The sequence below is a fragment of the Battus philenor genome, unplaced genomic scaffold, assembly GCF_028537555.1.
Source record: "Battus philenor isolate CCGP_79_NKW_IND1 unplaced genomic scaffold, ilBatPhil1.0.hap1 SCAF_9, whole genome shotgun sequence".
NCBI classification, from domain to species: Eukaryota; Metazoa; Arthropoda; class Insecta; order Lepidoptera; family Papilionidae; genus Battus; species Battus philenor.
Window position 1 is genome coordinate 12,794,355 of NW_027181759.1, and position 19,149 is coordinate 12,813,503.

The window sequence follows — 19,149 nt, forward strand, 5'->3', positions numbered from 1 at the left end:
CTTTTTGTTCACAAATTAGCTATGCATTCTCTATTGAAGCTGTTACATATATAACCAATCACCCCGTATATATTCAGAAAACTGTATATAATGGGCTTTAGGTTGCAAATAGTTTCTACTTGTATAAGTAAGCTCTTACTATCTTGTATAAGTAAGCTTATTTACTTCTATGGTATAAACAGAGTTCTCTTATTTTTCTTTGAAATTTTTGTAAGAATTATGTATCATAAACGGCGTTGAGAAAGCTATACTGTTTATTGCTAAGGATGTACTTTTTCACTTTTAGTAAATATGCTTTCCAAATTAATTTTAATTATTAGTTAAGCATTGTGAGAACTCCAAATGTCCGTTCCTGTCAACGAGTAGCTTTGCTCTTGGCTCCTGTGTGCCTTACTTAGGATGGACTTCCGCAAAATAACTCCTGATTCCATTAAATGTATGAAGAAGTTTCTTATGCACATTCTTTTCACTATTACTATGGAATTTTTGGTGAATATTCAAAATTACTTCACTGACTAGTCTAGCTTGTGGCTGGCGGATCAGAATTGATGTGATTGATGTAATTGTTGATTGATGAATTATGAATCAATCATGTACCAATTTAAATGTGCATCTTGAGGCTTAGCTTAATTTATGTGAAAAGTAAAGTATAGTAAAGTACAGTAATATATAGTAAAGTACAGTGATCGGACATTTCACTTACACAATGAATACAAATTTTCCTTTTGATACATTGTTTCATTCAAAGGACCGACAGCAGAGATTGACAGAGAGAATCTGCTTTTAATTAAAATATAGTATTTTTCACTCCGAAATATATATCTCGTTACTTCTTCATGACTAAGTGCTATCGTGCACGTAGATGTAAAAAAACATTGTTACAGTAATAGTATTAAACTTTTATATTAAAAATACCTTCACAGAACACACCAGAACGTGACCTAAGCATGTAACTTATATTAGAAATAATTTGTGTAATGTCAGAGAATCTTTTCAAAAATTAAATAAATAAACAAGGATAATGAGATGATAATTCACTTGCGTACGCATCAATTAAACACAACGCAATTCGTTTATCAGCTAATCAGACATCGTTGGCATACCATTCACATATTCATTCACGCATTCCATTCTTTCCGTTGAACGGAGCCAAATATTAATGCAATGTTCATTGACACATCTAATAAGGAGACCATTGTTAGCTAATTTAAACATGTTCCAGTCATGTTTGCATCCTTATTTATTAATCTTTGTGAATAATAGAAACTATTTAATATTCGAATTAAAAAATTATGAAAGCTACTTTAAAAATTTAATGGATTCAGGCGTTTCTTTGCGGAAGTCCATCCTAAGTAAAAAAAAGACTAATATATAGCTAATTTCGCTATGTAGCAGTTGTCGTGCAATAAAATGCAACGCCCCCAAGCCCGCTGTTAAATGCGCATGCGGCAAACACCGAGTGTTTGGCACTAATTGGTGTAACATTACTCCTGAGGATGCCCCGTGGAGGGGTGAAACATGTGTTGAGTGATTTAACGGTGGTGGTTGTGTAATTCCCATTGTTGGCGGACGGTGCACTTTATTGCACGACTACTACTACATAGCGGAAGTAGCTATATATTAGTCCAAAGCTACTTTAATTTCTCCATTTTTTCTTTATTCGGTAATATTATGTAATGTTTTATATTAAAACAATTTCATCATCATCATTATGTCAAATGATCGAATCTCACTAGAAGGCATAGGTCTCCACTAAAGATCACCACGACGACAGGCCTTGCACTGCCTCCAGCTACTTTCCGCGACCTCGGCTGTGTCGTCGGTCCATCTTAATCAGTACTCGGGTGAAATTAACGTCTAAACGTTTTTCTGTCGTTTTACTAAATACTACGGTACAAGATATAGGTACCCGGCGATATATATTGCACATCGACATTAGGAAAGAGACAATCGGCTAATTTCGGCTTCTTAGAGCATTACGTCTCATCTGTTAAAACAAGTAGCATTTGCTTCTTTTGGTATTTTTTTATATGTCAAAAAAGTTTTAATTAAACTGAAACACGTGTAATAAATTTAATGTTATAAATGTTTCAACTTGGTATAAAATTACGGCTAAGATTTTATTAATAATTATATAGTCATATCTCTGACTAATTTACTTAAAAAATATAAAATCAAAAAATAAAAAATATAAAAACGTAGCTGGAATATAAGTATTGGCTATATAGTTAAAAACATAAACCCTTGCACCTGTCACAGTAAGGGAGATATAGATAGCCCGTTGTGTTATTTGAATTGCAAGACGATCTTATCGAGATATGTGATTCAGTTTTCCTTATTAGGACTATGGAGATAAGTCTGTAAATAGACCTGTGTCTATAGAAGGATATTCTAGAAATACTGTTTTATTATCTTTAATACAGTCAACTCTTCATTATTTCTATACGTTTATTCACTCTTTTTAGTATAAAACATTTTAACATTAGGGAGTTAGTAACATTTTCTTATGATTGAATAAGAATATAGTTTTTAATGTTAATGTTAGTTTGCAGCTGTATATCTGTTCAATGAAGTTTCTATTAGACCTTAGCAAAAAAACTATCGGATATAGGAATGTCTACTGTAATTGTTTTAACAGATGCATCGAGATGAGATTTGACTTCAGAGCTGGGCATCCGTGAATATTTGTTCGGAGCCAGAGATACATAATTTATTTCATCATCTTCATGTCAGCTGAAGGCCACTGCAAGGCCCCAAAGATTGCCACGACGAGCGGCCTAGCCCTGCCCGCATCCAGCGACATCTCGCGACGTTGACTATGCCGTATATCATGGATGCACAGACCGCGGCACGCCGGTCGAACACTGGTGGCCCGCCTACAGCAATAATAATACTCTCGGACATTCGAAAAATATTGAATTCTATTCCAGAATAAAACCAAAAAAAAATTATTACCTATACTTCTGGCGGCCAGCCCGCCATCAGTTCATGATTTGCCCGAGTGGCCTCTAGTCTTAATAAGTTTGTGCAACCATGCCGTATATAATATAGTAATATTATAATTAATTTCTTCATACAAATAATTTTGTTATTAAACATTTAAGGTGAGCATTTGTAAACGATATAAAAGAATAATAACTTGGTGGGTACTTTTAAAAAATATCGTGGACGAATTGTTTTGACGATGACACCGTGGATTTAAAAAAAAAAAAAAGATTGTGTTGAGCTTCTATTATAAATACAATACTGTTATAACTGACATTCTAATTTTGAACATGAAAGTCATCGTCATCAACATGTAAGCCGATAGACGCCTACAGAAAGGAATAGATCCCAAAGATGTCTACGATGACGCCCAGTCGTAATATAGTATTAATACAATTAATTTCTTCATTTACATAATTTTATTTTATAACATTTATGATGATTTTGAACGATATAAAAATAATGCCAAAAGAGCGCAAATTAATATGGCATCCATCAACTTAAAATGGTTAAGTAAGTTTAAAACTCTTACCTGAGAACAACCCACAAGAAACTTATTTTTTCTTTTATGTTCAATTTCACAATTATCCTTTATACGGTAATTAGAATAATTCATTAAGTTTCTTTCACACGGAAGCAAAGTAGACTGATCTAGCACTTTGCTCTCGTAAAAACAAAGTAAATATGACTTCGTACACGTCCTTAATAGATATTCCAACAACGTTAAAACTATTTCTTATCTAATCTAATTACGCTGTTTGCTTCTTTAAAAACATATGGTTTCATGTCTCATGACGTAAACAGACGCCGTATTAACTCGACTTTTATATACTTGTGAGCAACCCCACATATATCACCTATATATATTACTACTACACAATAACAAAGCATTGGTCGAATTGGTTAAAAGAGGACACCATATTGGACACCACGTGATAATCAATATAGTCGAACTGTTCTTTTTCTTGGCCTAACTTGAAGCGAAAACACAATTCTTCTTCAACTTAAAGTGCCATCTTACGATGGTCGGCGATCATTTGGACGATCTTAATCTTTGACATCGTGGCTCTGTGGATCGAACAAGTGGTATTTCCAATGGACTCGGGTAAAACCACAAACTCACTCTTGGGAGCAGTTTCTTTTAAACATATATAAGAAGTACTCATATACTGTGGTTCTAATATAGATTCCGCATTCAAATGATTTTACTATAGTGTTTGCGGATGTTCGTTTTCAAATTTTTCTATTTATATATATTTTTGTTTTATCGTCAATACATTATTTTATTAATGGAATCTATTCACTGTATACATTTATTGATTTAAGTTACAATTTTATAAGTTGAAATAAAAAAAAAACACGTCTGACTATAGGCACATTAATAGACATAATCAGAGTACAAAAATATAATACGCCTGTTGTTTTTACACATCCACGATGTGGTACACATATATGTTGTTAAAGTTCATTTAAATACGTATGTGTATATATATATGTGTGTGTATATATTTATAGTTCAATGCGATTTCATAGTATATATGCGCATTGTATTATTTCATATAATTTTAAAAGTGAAAAACTTTAACAAATGAGGACATATTGCAACAGGAACAATGAATATGCAATGTAAAAAATTATTACTCGTTACAGGAAAGTTATTACAAAATTAAAATCCATTAAAACGACATTCGATCCGCGTGCGTACATGCATCACGTCGAAGAAGAGAATGTGGTTGCGCTGCCAAGTGGTTGGTGTCGCGATGAGTAACTACCCCAGGCTGCCCCATCTGCTCTGACTCATGAATTAACGATATTATGGACTAATTAGTACATATGTACTCACCAGGCACACACTGCCATCGGGGTTAAATAACACACACTATATATAGATAATAAAGTATATTTAGAAAGTGAATTGTTCCAGGTGCAAAAGGGATAAATGTATAGCCTAATTGCTGTCAATATGTATGCTGTATATATGTAATATGTCAGTCAGTTCACTTTATCCAAAAATCAATGCTTTCTAAAATAGTAAATAATGTTATTGTAATAAAGTACGAAAAAGCGTTTTCGAAATTCGGACTACTACAGATTAAAATAAATTATTTTGTACTATCTCTCTATGCAGACTACGAATATTATTGACCCGTCGCATTCTGGTAGAAAAAATAAATTAATGAAACATATATCTGAGTGATACTTTATACAGGTTGATTGGAAATAGATGTGAAAAATTTATGGCTTTTTACTAACAAATGAGCTACATATGTATTCATCCTTTTAAAGCTTTTATACATATAACCATCACCCTGTAGAAGCAATTGCTAGCTTCGCCGTCTCAAATGGTAATGCGACGTAATTTATCAGATTCTACTGAAGTAAGATCATCGAAATATTTTTATGTTTTGACTGGCTCAGGTGGACCAAATTACATTTGGCAATCATCCCACCTGTGGTGCTTATAAATAGTATTATTTTACCAGAGTTAAAAATATTTAAAATTAATCATAGCGCAATAAACTTTCCGCGGGCAAACAACACTGAACTGTATAAACGAATATTTTTACTTACAATAACATACGTTAACAAATAATGTAAAGATGTTTCTTTATTTATTTAATTATGTCACACCGAAAAAAATACCAAAAACATTATACGACATGATTTAAAGAATCATAAAATCATATTCTTGCTACAATTTTTATGTCATATTGACTTTTGACTATTTGCAGTGATTTTAGGGGGAGGCTTTTATATGATTTGCAGTAAGCGTTTATCAGTTGAAATGATGATTGACTTTTGACATTTGACGTCAGAGCTGTCACTCCTTTACTGGCCTTCTTTCTTGCTATCCATTTTTACTAATCAACGTTATTATAAAAAATTCTAAATAAAAAAATTAAACAAAGATATTACATCTGACTTTTTAAATAAAACGACAAGATAAATTTGTATTGGCAGCCTTATTTATAATTTATTACCTTTGTTAAGGCTATCTATACACGTGAAGATTCGTAAAAAAGAGATGTAAATAATCAAGGAACATTCAATTCTATACGGGGTCAAATAGTACGAAACTAGGGTCACATAAATGAGCGATGATGTATGTGACAGATCCACGTGGGGCGCGATACCATCGCGGGTTAACGACCCCGCCGTCCGCTGATTACATATGCAACACTACCGCGCTCGACGTTCGACACTCGCACATCGATTGGAGCATACACTCCATACAGGCGAACACTTGTATATTTGATATCATTTGAACTGCATTGAAGTTTAAATAACTACTTCGCTTTTTATTACAATTAAATCCATAGAAATATAAAGATTCGATTACCATTTAAGTGCATGTTTTGCAAGAATTTCCTTGATAGCGTGAGTGCCCGTGAGCATTATCATAATTTCAACGTTCACTGTTGGACATTGACCACCCCATATATTTCCAAAAGGGCCGGTTAAAAGAAATCTGCATCCTGCGTCTTCGCAAGGTCTAATCTACCAAATTCCATGACCTAATCATTATTTTTACATTAACAATTATTTATTCAGTGTAGTACCTAAATACATTTTAAATTATTTATACGCTATTAGGAAGACTATTAGATAATATTTTTCAATAAGAAAGTTTTGGCAATTCCATCGTCAATCTATCGTAATCAAACTTCGGGTTCGGCCATCGCTTGTGTTATAAGCTATGCGGAGAAACTTTTTTTATATAAAATAACGAAGGTCTAGCGCTTACGGGCCTCACGAATTACGACAGTAATTTGTAAAATAAATCTTATAATAGTTATATATATATTATACTTATATATATATGGCTAAGCGCAAAAGCCGTTATCGAATCTTGTGCTGTTGATTTTCATTTATACCCATTTTAAAAAACATCTAATGGTAATCTTAATTGTTAAGGATCCTCTAGATAAGTACTTATATTGCATAATAATTACAATCATTTTAGTATTTCATTGCCACTCATACATAACAAATATACAACGTGATTGGTATTAAAGTGAGAATATATCGCTCATTTAATGTCAGTTAATGTGTAGTACGGTGTTCATCAACTAAAATTGCTCTTTTCATATATCAAATTGTTCAGTAGAAATAAATAATGTAATGAGAATATAATAAAAAATAGTGTGTTCAAAATTAGTATTACTAAATATCAAAATAATTAATGTTTACTACCTGTCTCTGCAGGCTTAGCACTGGCAGATGTTGCCTGTCGCTTTTCAATTAAAAAAAAAAACGTAACATATTTCAGTGATCATTTTATATATGGTTACAGGAAATAGATGTATAAGCTTCAAGGCTTTTTGTTACAAAATGAGCATCGATGTACATCGATGCAATCCTCAGAGTCAATAAATAATTAATATATAGAGATGAAGTACGTACGGTGCCAGAGGATCTGAGAGGTGCGCCGTTGCTTGTTGACACCGGTCGTGGCCAAAATAAATATTTATGACGGCGATAAATTTAAATTTTGAATTTAATTTATTGACATCGTGAGTGAGGGGGATCACATATAAACTTCTTGGGCTCATATCAATCATATGATTAAGTTAAATAAAAGAAACACTGTATTTAAAGAAAACAGATTGACATTTGGAAGAATAACTTAGGCGGAAATGGCCTCCGATAAGCGATTTTGACATTTTATAAATAACTAGCTGTCCTCTAACTGTCCAACTGGAAGAATTTCGTGAAGACCATTCACAGCCGATCTCTACTCGGCGAAAGAAATATACCTACTGAATTCTAAATATCCAAGCCTCACGTTTTCAGTGATATCCTGATAACTTCAATTTACGATCTTTGGTTGAGAAGGTTCGAATCCAATGCGGCATAAGTCGTGTGAATTAAACGTCAGAAATAATAAAGAAAAAAACATCGCAAATACAGAGGACACGTCATTATTTTGAAAGAAGAAGCTGGTTTTCTAGGAGTTAAAACAAAAAAAAACTCACAAAAGTATATATTCACTTTTGAATATTACTGTAAACCATGTGGTCTCTAACTAGCTTATGATTAATAACAACAATAATTTAAGTGTCATAACGAGAATACGCTAACATTTTCTAAAGAGCTGCCCTTGATAGTTTCACCGGGTTTTTCTTGAGATATCCAATTGGTGTTAGAGTTACTAGACTGGAAAATGTGCCATGCAAATTTCGTTAATAACTTAATTTATTACTGTCATTTGTTTCTTCGGTAGTTTCGCATAAGATTTATAAGCTGTTTCAAACTAATTACTGTTCACACGTATTAGTATAAGTATTGTATAATATCGTGTGTTCGTTTCCGACTTTAATTTTCATGTAAAAAATAATAAATCATATAAATATTAATATATTACGTTGAACGTATGATATGAAGTAGTAATCTTTGTTCTAATCTGTTTCTGAAGTTAAACTCTTTTTTTCAATGGAAGCGCAGTGGTAGAGGACTAAGACTTAAGATCATAGGTCGCGGAATAGGATTGCCATTGCTCGTACTACTGAGTACCATAATACCACATATACGATCACCATTGCCCTTAATAGATTATTTATATCTTTGGGTAGGCCTTTCCCCTTGATATCTTTCGTTCCCCTAAGATATCTTTGGGTTGAAACAAAGATTGTTGACATTAATTTATAGTAAGAAAAGGACTAATAGTCACAGTCAGGTTGACTCTGTGTTTGGCACTAATCGGTGTAACATAACTCCTGAAGATGCCCCGTGGAGGGGTGAAACACATGTTGAGTGATTTAACGGTGGCAGTTGTTTAATTCGCATTGTTTGCCGCATACGCATTTATCAGCGGGCTGGCGGGCTGTGCACTTTGTTGCACGACTACCACTGCATGTGCGGAAGTGGCTAAATATTAGTCCTTTTTTTTACTTAGGATGGACTTCCGCAAAATAACGCCTGATTCCATTAAATATTAATTTAAAGATTATTATTATTACTACCAGTTGGACCGACGACATAATTAAGTTCGCGGAAAGTTTCTGAATGCGTGCAGCGCAAGACATCGTAGCCATCTTTGTGGGAGCCCTATGCCTTTCTAAAGGCATATATCAGCTGATATATTGATGACGATGACTGTACACATTTGAAATTAGAATGTCATTAATAATATACTTACATAATATATATTTTTTAATAACGGACACTCGAAACAAATCGAACATGTTATATTTCAAAAGTACCCAACAAAGTTAACAAAAGCATTAATTACGATCGTTTAATGTTTAAAAAAATGTCCGCTCTCAAACTGGCTCGCTCCGATACGCATTTCCCAAGTACTTGCAATCTAAAAAGTTCCGTACCTCGCTCAATAACTGGAAACTGTTTGCGTCAATGTTTTTTTTTTAAATTAATTAAAAGTCATAGTTTTTAAATAAGCTAAAAGTATTCATGCAATCCTAGCCTACAACATTAAAAAAAAACAATTGCATTTCGCATTTTTATTGTGTACATTACCACAATAGGGGCTATATCCCAACTGTGAGAACATTACAAGGCTGTGAGAGGCTTGTTATGGAAAACATGTTTATATTGAAAAATATATATTTCGGTATTGATACTTTCTGTGTATAGAATGTTGTGAATCGAATGTATTTTTTTTTTTGTTTAGTTTTATCTATATTGGAATAATTGCCTAAATTAAAAAAAAATGAATAAATCAATTTTAACGCATTTACTTACAATAATAATAAAAAATAAATTACTTATCTTTATAAAATTAAAGTAATACATTAAGTAAGAAAAGGACCAACATATAGCTACTTCCACCAACGCCGTAGTAGTAGTGCAATAAAGTGCACCGCTCGCTGATAAATGCGCATGCGACTCACTCAGAGTCACTCTGTGTTTGGCACTAATCGGTGTAACATTACTCCTGAGGATGCCCCGTGGAGAGGTGAAACACGTGTTGAGTGATTTAACGGTGGTAGTCGCATTGTTTGTCGCATGCGTATTTATCAGCGGACTGGCAGGCGGTGCACTTTATGGCACGACTAATGACATAGCGGAAGTAGCTATATATTAGTCCTTTTCTTACTTAGGATGGATTTCCGCAAAGTAACGCCTGAACCCATTAGGCTAATAAATAATATATTATTTATAAATTTATTTCCATTCAAATATAAATCTTGTAAACGCTTAGTATACACTAGCTTTCATCTATTCATTTCAAATAGGACATTAATAATACTTAGTATAGGCTTACATTATTTTTATATGATAAAGTACAAAATTAAAAGTTTGCCTTATGTAGGCGTTTATATCCATGATCATTATATTAGCTTATATGTAAACGTTAATAACTGAATAATAAACAAAAGACAATATTATACAGCTCTCAGTAAAATTTATTGTACTATAAATTAATTGTAGCCAACATTCTATATATATATATAAAGTAAAGTAAATAATTAATGAGTAAATAAACAACGCTGTAATTTCTGTAGGTATTTTGATAACAAACAATACTATAAATTATTATGTTTTCATGTTTTGTATCTGAATTATTGTTATTTCTCGAATCACCTAATTAAAAAGCCGCATCCATAATTTGTTAACCAAAAATAACTCTTAACAAATATGCATATGATTATCAGATCTGTGTTGATAGTACAATATTGTTAGTTAATCCTTTGAACTTTTAGTAAAAAAGTTACACTTGGTCACTATTCTTGAGAGATAATCTAGGATCCATAGTGTAGACCTCAATTATAACTGTCTTTCTAATTGTAAGGCACCGTAGGTATTGGATTAATAAAGCGTACAATCTAATATCATACAATGCTAAAACAGTAGTGAGGGCAGGGATTGCCGCTTTATATCGTAAACTGAAGTCTTTTATAAAACATTCGCGATATTAAAATTGTGACTCATTCTCAACATACCACGTCTCTCAATTGGGGACATTAATTTTTAAAAGTAATTAAAAATTCGCCGAAGTTTCCGAAGGGACTAGTTCAACTGGTTAATGTAAACACGTCTTTCTTCACTACGATGTAGTTAAGCCCGTTTCTTGTCTCATCTGCATATGATACAATCTTGAATAGTTTTTAAATCGATCAAAATTACCTAATTTTTATAATCATCAGGGTAACAATATAGTTTTTAACTAACAATACAATTTTAATTAACTCGTAACTCTTTTTACAAATTGATTAACAAATACTTTGCACACATGCTTCTCCTGCCAGCATTTTGTCGTGAAATCACTCGTGAAGAAGCGCTGCATAAAATTTAAATAGTTCAACACAAGTGTGGGTGTCAACATTGTAAAATCGAAACTATTTTTGTGGCATACGTGACAGTAAAGACCTCTGTTAATTATTTGTTAGTGAATGTCGTACGGTTGAAATAATGGCGATGGATCTTTTAGAATTTGTTCAGTATTCAAACTTGATAGAACCAAACTTCGGCTCGTTCCGTTTCTAATATCAGGTCATAAATTTATACAAACTCTTGCCACTTTTTCTTCTTCATAAAAATAGTAACTCTTTTGACGGCAAATCAAATTTTAAAACCTATTTACTATATTACAATACACTCCCTTGTATTGTCTCTGTAATTAATTTATCTCGTGATAAATTTAAGAACTTCATTAAACAAAACTTTTTAAAAATGTTACAATAGTGTGAAGTTGTTCGTAGAGCTTGAGAATGAATTGATCACTGTGAATACTGTAAAAGTAACTACAAAAAAAAAACTCGTCAGAGTTTGTTGTAGGCTTTTATCAGAGCAGGACGAGTTTGGAACTCTTGAAGCTTGAAGTTGAAGAAAAGGTTCTACTCAAACGCTCTTCTGGCATTTTTCCTATGACGCACCCAAGTGGTCGGTCATATTAAATGATCTTATGAATAAATGATTCTCTGATACTATAGCGTAGAATAATACACCCAGTATAAAAAATATTAAAAACAACGAGAAGAAACCTATGCAAAAATGATCTCATTTATGCAAACACTCGGTAATCTGTCGCAGTAAGGTAACCCGAAGCGGTCTCGGATGCGTCTTTATGTTGTTTTTTTTTTCCACTTCCGTTGTTTACAGTTGCTCAGCGTCGCTTGCCATCAGGTGCGTCTGTTGTTTACACGTACAACTGTTTTTGTAAACATCAGATGTAACTAATTGTTTTAACCGGGTGCATACGCAAGATGCTGACTTATAATCCTCTTTATTTGAATAAAAAAAAGTTTACAATACAATTTTATATTTACGTGTATCTCAGGCGACACACAAGGCTTTGTGAAAATTTAACACAAATAGTAAAAAAAAAAATATGCCTAATAGATCATCTCGTATGGCACATTGTACGTGTATATTAATATATTATACAACTATGGTTAGGTTTTCTGAGAACACGTACGTTATATTTTTGCTAGAGGCTCACAATCCAAACATTAGCCAAGGCGGATGAGTTCATTCCGGAAAGCATTCAACTCTCCCTGTTTTCCTAAACAAACAACAGTGTAAATTCTTCCTCGCCGGCGGAGTTATAGATCATTATTTGAATTAATGAACAAAATACGAAACTACATTCATTTTTGAATTCGTATTTACCTGCTATATATTGATTATTTATAATTTACAGCTACAGCCTATTACGATTTACAGTCCTATAAATCACTGTGTTAAAAAGTTATTATTTAATTTTTGGTTTAGCCACCTCCTGCCCTATTACCCGATTTCGGTTAGATGTTGAATTATGAGTCACATGTATGTAAAATCTCTATCAATAAAATATAATTAATTACATTTTCGTACGGTCCTGTTGAAAACTTATAAGGGGGATGCTTATGTCCAACAGTGGACATCCTATGGCTATAATCATGGCGACAATATTTTCGGTTACTTTTTTTAAATGAACGAAAAAGATCATTTTTAATTGTCTAAGGTAACTCTTACCGCCAGTACATTTCCGTGGCTCTACCGCATAACGATGACTGACGAATATTGAGAATGTTTCGGTGCAAGTCGTACATACCACGATTTTGCCCCCGCAATGGCAACTATGCTAGTAATTGCCCCCACGTAAAGCAAAAAAGTCGATTTATATATCATCGCGGACTAACAATTTTAATTAAATTAATTAATTATTTTCATTTACTAAGTGTGTTTAGCAGTAGACGACCGAAGCCAAAATAATGATAATGTTGAAATAAATAAAATTAAAATGTCAAATTTTATACAAAAGTTACTAAATTAATAGGCTTCAAAAAAAACGTCAAAAAATGTTTTCGTGTCTGTAATAGCAAAATCTAAAAAAGATGTATAATTATTATACACTAAATGGGATCGTATAATAAACAATCATACATACCTAAACATACAAATATAATATTTTAAATATCTAAAAATTCGTAGCATTATATTCAGTACGAAGAATAAAATAACATCCTCACGTGAAAAAGTTATTTTGTCTGTAAATAGTTTATCGAATATTTCTTGATATCATCAATTATAAATACAGTAGGTAGTCGTAGTTTCCTGTACAAACAGCTGAATAAATTAACAAAAAATTGTCCCTAGCACAAGACGTCAACCAAAACCAGAAAAATACGTGTTAGTGTTAAAGTCAAAATTAAATAATATTATTATTAATGCAATAATGTGATTAAAATTAAATACAATATAAGAAAATATTTTTTGTTTACGCAATCAAAAAATAAAGTTTTTGTATAGTATTTGTCGGTGTGAAGTCTGCCAAAACAGCCGATAAGTAAACAGTAATCACAGACTGACAGGAAGGATCATGTATGAATGGTATTCTCTGCTATTCTTGCGTATTATCAAAGGATGTGATGTTATAAACTATTTAAATCTAAAATGCTATTTCGGATGAAGCTTATCCATTTTATATTGCGCTTTTGCCCTTTATTTGCTCACCGGTTCAAGGTAAATTGCCGAATAGATCAATTTGTAACCGTGCTGACGTCATTCACACGTCACATTCGCTGTATTTGCAATGTACTTGTTTGTGGAGAGGTATAATAATATTGCAACTTATTTGACCTTCTTTTGTAGCCTGATATAAAGTAATACTAGATTCTAAATAGACTCTTAAGATTTACTATTTCAACCAGTTATAGAACATAGGTTCTGAATTGGAAACAACGAACAAGTAGCGTAGGATGTTCGCCTACAAGTTGGACAGTCAGGTCGTCACTTTATCAGGGTAGTCGGAAGATGCTGTATACAGGCCGCTTCACCCCGGTCACATTAAAAATTAGCGAAACTTAAGTTCAACGGTGAACGTCCTATAGCAGAAATGACGACAGTACACATTTTAAAACACGACACGGATTCAATTGAATTTTATATTAAAGAGATATTATAACCTCTCAGAGTAAATCTCACTACTAAACGCCTGCTTAACTCATAGTTTGAGAAAGTTAAACCAAACTAGCGTTGATTATTGCATCTGTTAACTGCCGATAATGCAAGACTATACATCTCTTTGGAAAATTTTTAAAACGTTATCTTTTTATAATCACTATAATAATTTGATTTAGTTCTCATTAACAGAACGCTTTGTTTTAACATTATATAAAAATATTTTACATGAATTGAATGTGTAAAAAATTTTTTTACGAAAAAATACAAATAACAAAAATTAAATACAGATAGAAAAAAAAACATGTACATTTCAATTATAAATTAATTATAAAATGAAAATCGAACGAACTGAATTTAAAATTATTGTCGGTAATTGATTAATTGGCTTAATTTTTTTTTGTAGAAAAGTTTGGACGAAGGAAAAATTCGTTTAAGTATTTTTAAAAAGATTTACGTTATACGTATGGTATATGTTTATATACAGGTGTCTGGCAGATATATATTTTCAACTTTTGCGGAATTCATTTTTTTAAAGAGTATGCCATATGTCTATCGTCGAGTTGCACGCGGTGTTTAAAGTGGAGTCTTATGTTTCGCGCTACACGCTGCAGTAATCTTGACTCGATTGAGCTGATTTCTCGACGACTATATTTTTACAATTATTCACAAGATTTCGGGGATTATTATAACTCTCTCTTTGAGCCATGAAAAAAACCATTGGATTCAGAATCAGTCGGGTGACCTCTGAGGCTGAACTATAGTATTTAAGATATCGCCAATGCGACTGATCAGTTTTTCGGAGAAAAGCTTCCCGAAAAGAATTCATCGCAGCTCTGTTCGTGTGTGCAGTCATACCGTCCTGTTGGAACCCCGTGTATGGTGAGTACGATGGTTGAACGCGCTGGTTAGGCATAAAAAAAATCCATTCGTCGCCTTGCTTACAGCATTTTCGAAAAAAAAATCCAATTTCTTTTCATTCATGGTCTTGAATGTTTCAGTCTAGGGTTGTAGATTCTTGGAGACCAGTTGGTAGTCTTGCTTCTTGACGCGGTCTTTTAAGTGAAAATGAGCCTCACCGCTCCAATGGGATTCAAATTGCGAAAACGCTCCATCATTATACAAAATCTTTTTTATTATTCTTTTTTTCAGTTTGTGAACAAATTGAATTTAAAAAAAAGGATCTTCTACCCGAAGAGCTATTTTTCTTAAAATTTCAAGAATAATCTCTCGAGCACTGCAACCTCGTACTAAGACATCCGCACGGTCAGTAATTCCAACGGCACCACCCTACCCACGAACTGTTTATTACTTTTTAAAACAATCGCGTTTAAAAATCTAAATCTGTCGGTATTCGGTTTCTTCTTAGGTTTTTTTATATTGTGTTCAGACGTGGGCCCTAAATTTGGCAGACATTTCGTTAAAGCAGTTGAGATATGATACATAGGAGAATGCTACTTATTAGCTGGACACCACGATTGACTCGAGAAGTAGTGCTTCTATGTCAATTTACAATCAAAACTATGATCTCTACCGTCCGGTACAAACAAATACTGAGTATTTTGGACATATTGTCAAGTCGACGAGTGACAATCTGGAAAGATTAATGATCACCAGCAAAGTTAAGAGCGGAAGAGGAAGTGTCATCATCAATAAAGGCTTCGATAAGTCGCCACGATGACCGGTCCTGCGCTACCCGTATCTAGCGACTCCCGCCACCTTCACTATATCTTCAATCCACCTAACATTGTTGCACTCCAGCGTATGCAGCCAAATATGGTGTGCCGATTAGATCAGCACCACACTTGGCTCCAGTATGCGACCAAATACACGTGGAAAACATACAACGGAATCTAATGAAAGGTAACGGTCAGAATTGGAGAGAACGACGTAAACATAATTAAAATAAATATTATTCCGCATTTAAAAATTTTAAACCATCGAAATATACGAGAAGCGAGTCCTTTTAAGTCAAAAACCATTTAAAACAAAAGAGCTGTAGAAATTCCTCGCACAAAGGATTTTTATAAAAACTCCACTAGGCTCTACTATTAATTATTTAATGTTCCTTCAGCAATTTTCGAAAGCGGCTTAAATCCATTAGCAGGCTTGAAAAGTAGGTTATTTTAAAAATAAAGTAATTAATAACTTATTAGTGAAGCATTTCCTACAAAAATTTAAAAATAATTAATATTCATTTTCACTACACAGATTTCTTTTGTAACAGCTTGTAGTAAAGATTACTTTAGATATTTAACTAAAAATTAATTTAAATTGTAAATACAGAAAACAAATTTAAGTTTAAATACAATAATGTGCTGACAATATAAATTTGGAACATAAATTGAAAACATTGTACCATTCAATAATAATTTCATATACCCTTTTCAGACAAACATTGTACATATAATTTTTACACAAAGTACATTTATTTGCTATACCCAAAAATAGTACATAAACAAAAAAAAAACTTTACACAACCTATAAAATATTCAGACACATTATTATAAATACATAAACAAAACACAAGAATTAACTAACTTTTAGTATTCAGTTTTAGTTATTAAAGATAATCAAAAGAAAATTTATATCATGATTAATGACATAATCTTATGATTACAATACATATATGCTAATTTTCATTTGGAGTGACTATGTTTTAAAACAACTACATTGATGCAAATGTAACCAATTTATAGGTTTATAACCATGTCAACAGAAATTAGTTGTTATTAAAGACTAACATATATAATTAATAAATATGTTTATTAATATTATGGTGAGCTAATTGGTTTCTTATTAACCTTACATCATGTGCACAATTCTGACTTCCACAGATAATTATGTTCATTAGTAATTGTATAATTCAGACACCATGAGAATAATTATTTAAAATTGGGTTATATGGTATAACAGACCTCTGAAATGTGAGATATATCTAACTCTTGTCAATATTATTTCTTATATATATATATCTTCCTACCTTGCAGTCTTTGTGCTTATAGCACCAGGTGCATCCAAACAGCAATCCTACAGCAGTGACTACCAGCGCCAGCGCTGGCAGTATATACAGCCCTTGAGAGCTCCATCCTTCAAGGACTGCAGCCTCATTTGGATCTGCAAACAAATATAAAAAATCTTTGCTACAACATTTATTTTATAAATGACACACAAACAATAAAGCCCATATAAACAAGATATACTAAAAATCATATTTATTGTAAAATTTGAAATATAAATTTCCACATAGAACTGGTTGGAAGAGGCCTGCACCAAGAGTCGTCTTTATTAAAAATGGTTTTTTATGTAAATTTATTATATAAAGAATCTTAGCACAAAAAAATTTCATGAAAAAATTATTAAATGCTCAAAATTTGGTTTCATAAATTATATATACAAATATCTTCCTTATTATTATGATATATATTTTAATGAAATATAATATATATTTTTATAGCCATGCCATACTCATTAATTGAATTAAATAATATAATGAGCAACCTATAAGTTCCATTAATAATTTCTGTCTATGGTTGTTAGAGTTACATATTAAATATGTGATTTATAATTTCTATTATTTTTTGTTATAATATTTTAGAAATCACAAACCATGTTGTAATTTTTTTAATGTTATAATAAATATACAGTACAACAAATAACCATACATAAAATAATAAAAATCAAAATTGGAGTAAAAAAGTGATAGTAAATAAGGGTATTAAAAATTAAATAAACAAATGAATACTTTTTAAAATTGTATTTCATGTGCATAATTAAAGTAGGTTTTTTTTTCAAGTTTTTCTTCCTAGTTTTAGGGTTAAATCCATGTTAGGAGATGTCAACCACAGTAGAGTCATAATGCTATATGACTGACTGTATGTAATAAGTATCTGTATAAGTATAAAAAGCCTGGCATCTATTGAAAATTTAAAAAAAAATTGAACAGAAATTGATGAAAACTTTGTTATCAATTGAATATTTATTAGTGATAGTATATTTAGTAAAAAGTTAATGCTATATTGTTGTAATAAAAGTATTTAAAAATGCGAATAAAAGGTATTCTTTTTTTATTTTGGGGGTATAGTAATGCCGTGAGCTTAGTACTAAAGTTTGTCATGTCCAAGTTGTAATTTTCGACCGACCGACATTAAATTTCTTTATTAATTCCGTTATTCGTTTAATAACTCGGAAATTTAACTATAATTTATTATCGCAAAGAAAAATATAAGTTGTTACGTGTTTCGGCTTGTTACAATGTCAATACAACGATAAACTATTAAAAAACATGTAAATTTGGCTACTAACCGTGTAGGTAGACTTGCGGCGTTTGCCTCACAGGTAACCCTTGTATTAAATGCAACCCCGACGACGCAGAAAATAATATCACCCACAATATACCCATCATTGTTACATTATTTAGGCAGCCACATGATTTTTCGTTTCATTATTTATCATTTTAATACATCACAAAACACAAAAAATACACGGTTCATGACAGGATTGCACTAATGAACGATAACACAACACTATACAATGATAACACTATTACTTTAACACAAACAGCATTTTACAAGTCTAGAATAATTATTACACATAAAATATTAAATTTTATTAAGATTTTCGTGCACATTTACATGTAAATTGCGCAACCCACAGCTGTACAGAACGCCATTTTTCTGATTGAATGTTGTCATCTTCAATCAACAATTTATAAAAATAAATAATGATTGTGGTAACATTAACAATCACGAGTTAAAAAAAGTAAAATATATTAACTTAGATGTGATATTTCTAAATTGTACCAACGAGTATTAATTT

At 32.0% G+C, this 19,149-nt stretch overlaps 1 protein-coding gene across 4 annotated transcripts in view; it reads right to left on the minus strand.

Annotated features, from left to right (window-relative positions):
* LOC137932456 (uncharacterized) overlaps positions 1 to 18,981 on the minus strand; it is a 78,412-nt gene extending 59,431 nt beyond the window's left edge. For 3 of the 4 annotated variants that reach the window (XM_068776074.1, XM_068776075.1, XM_068776073.1), the window contains exons 1-2: positions 18,637 to 18,981; positions 17,315 to 17,448 (exon numbers count right to left, since the gene is read on the minus strand). In XM_068776074.1, coding sequence (XP_068632175.1) covers positions 17,315 to 17,448; positions 18,637 to 18,736 — 234 coding nt within the window. In that variant the 5' untranslated portion in view covers positions 18,737 to 18,981. Of the gene's footprint in view, positions 1 to 3,517; positions 3,623 to 17,314; positions 17,449 to 18,636 lie in introns of those variants that run through there. The other variant, XM_068776076.1, reaches the window with a different exon arrangement.
* Positions 18,982 to 19,149: the final 168 nt, after the last annotated feature.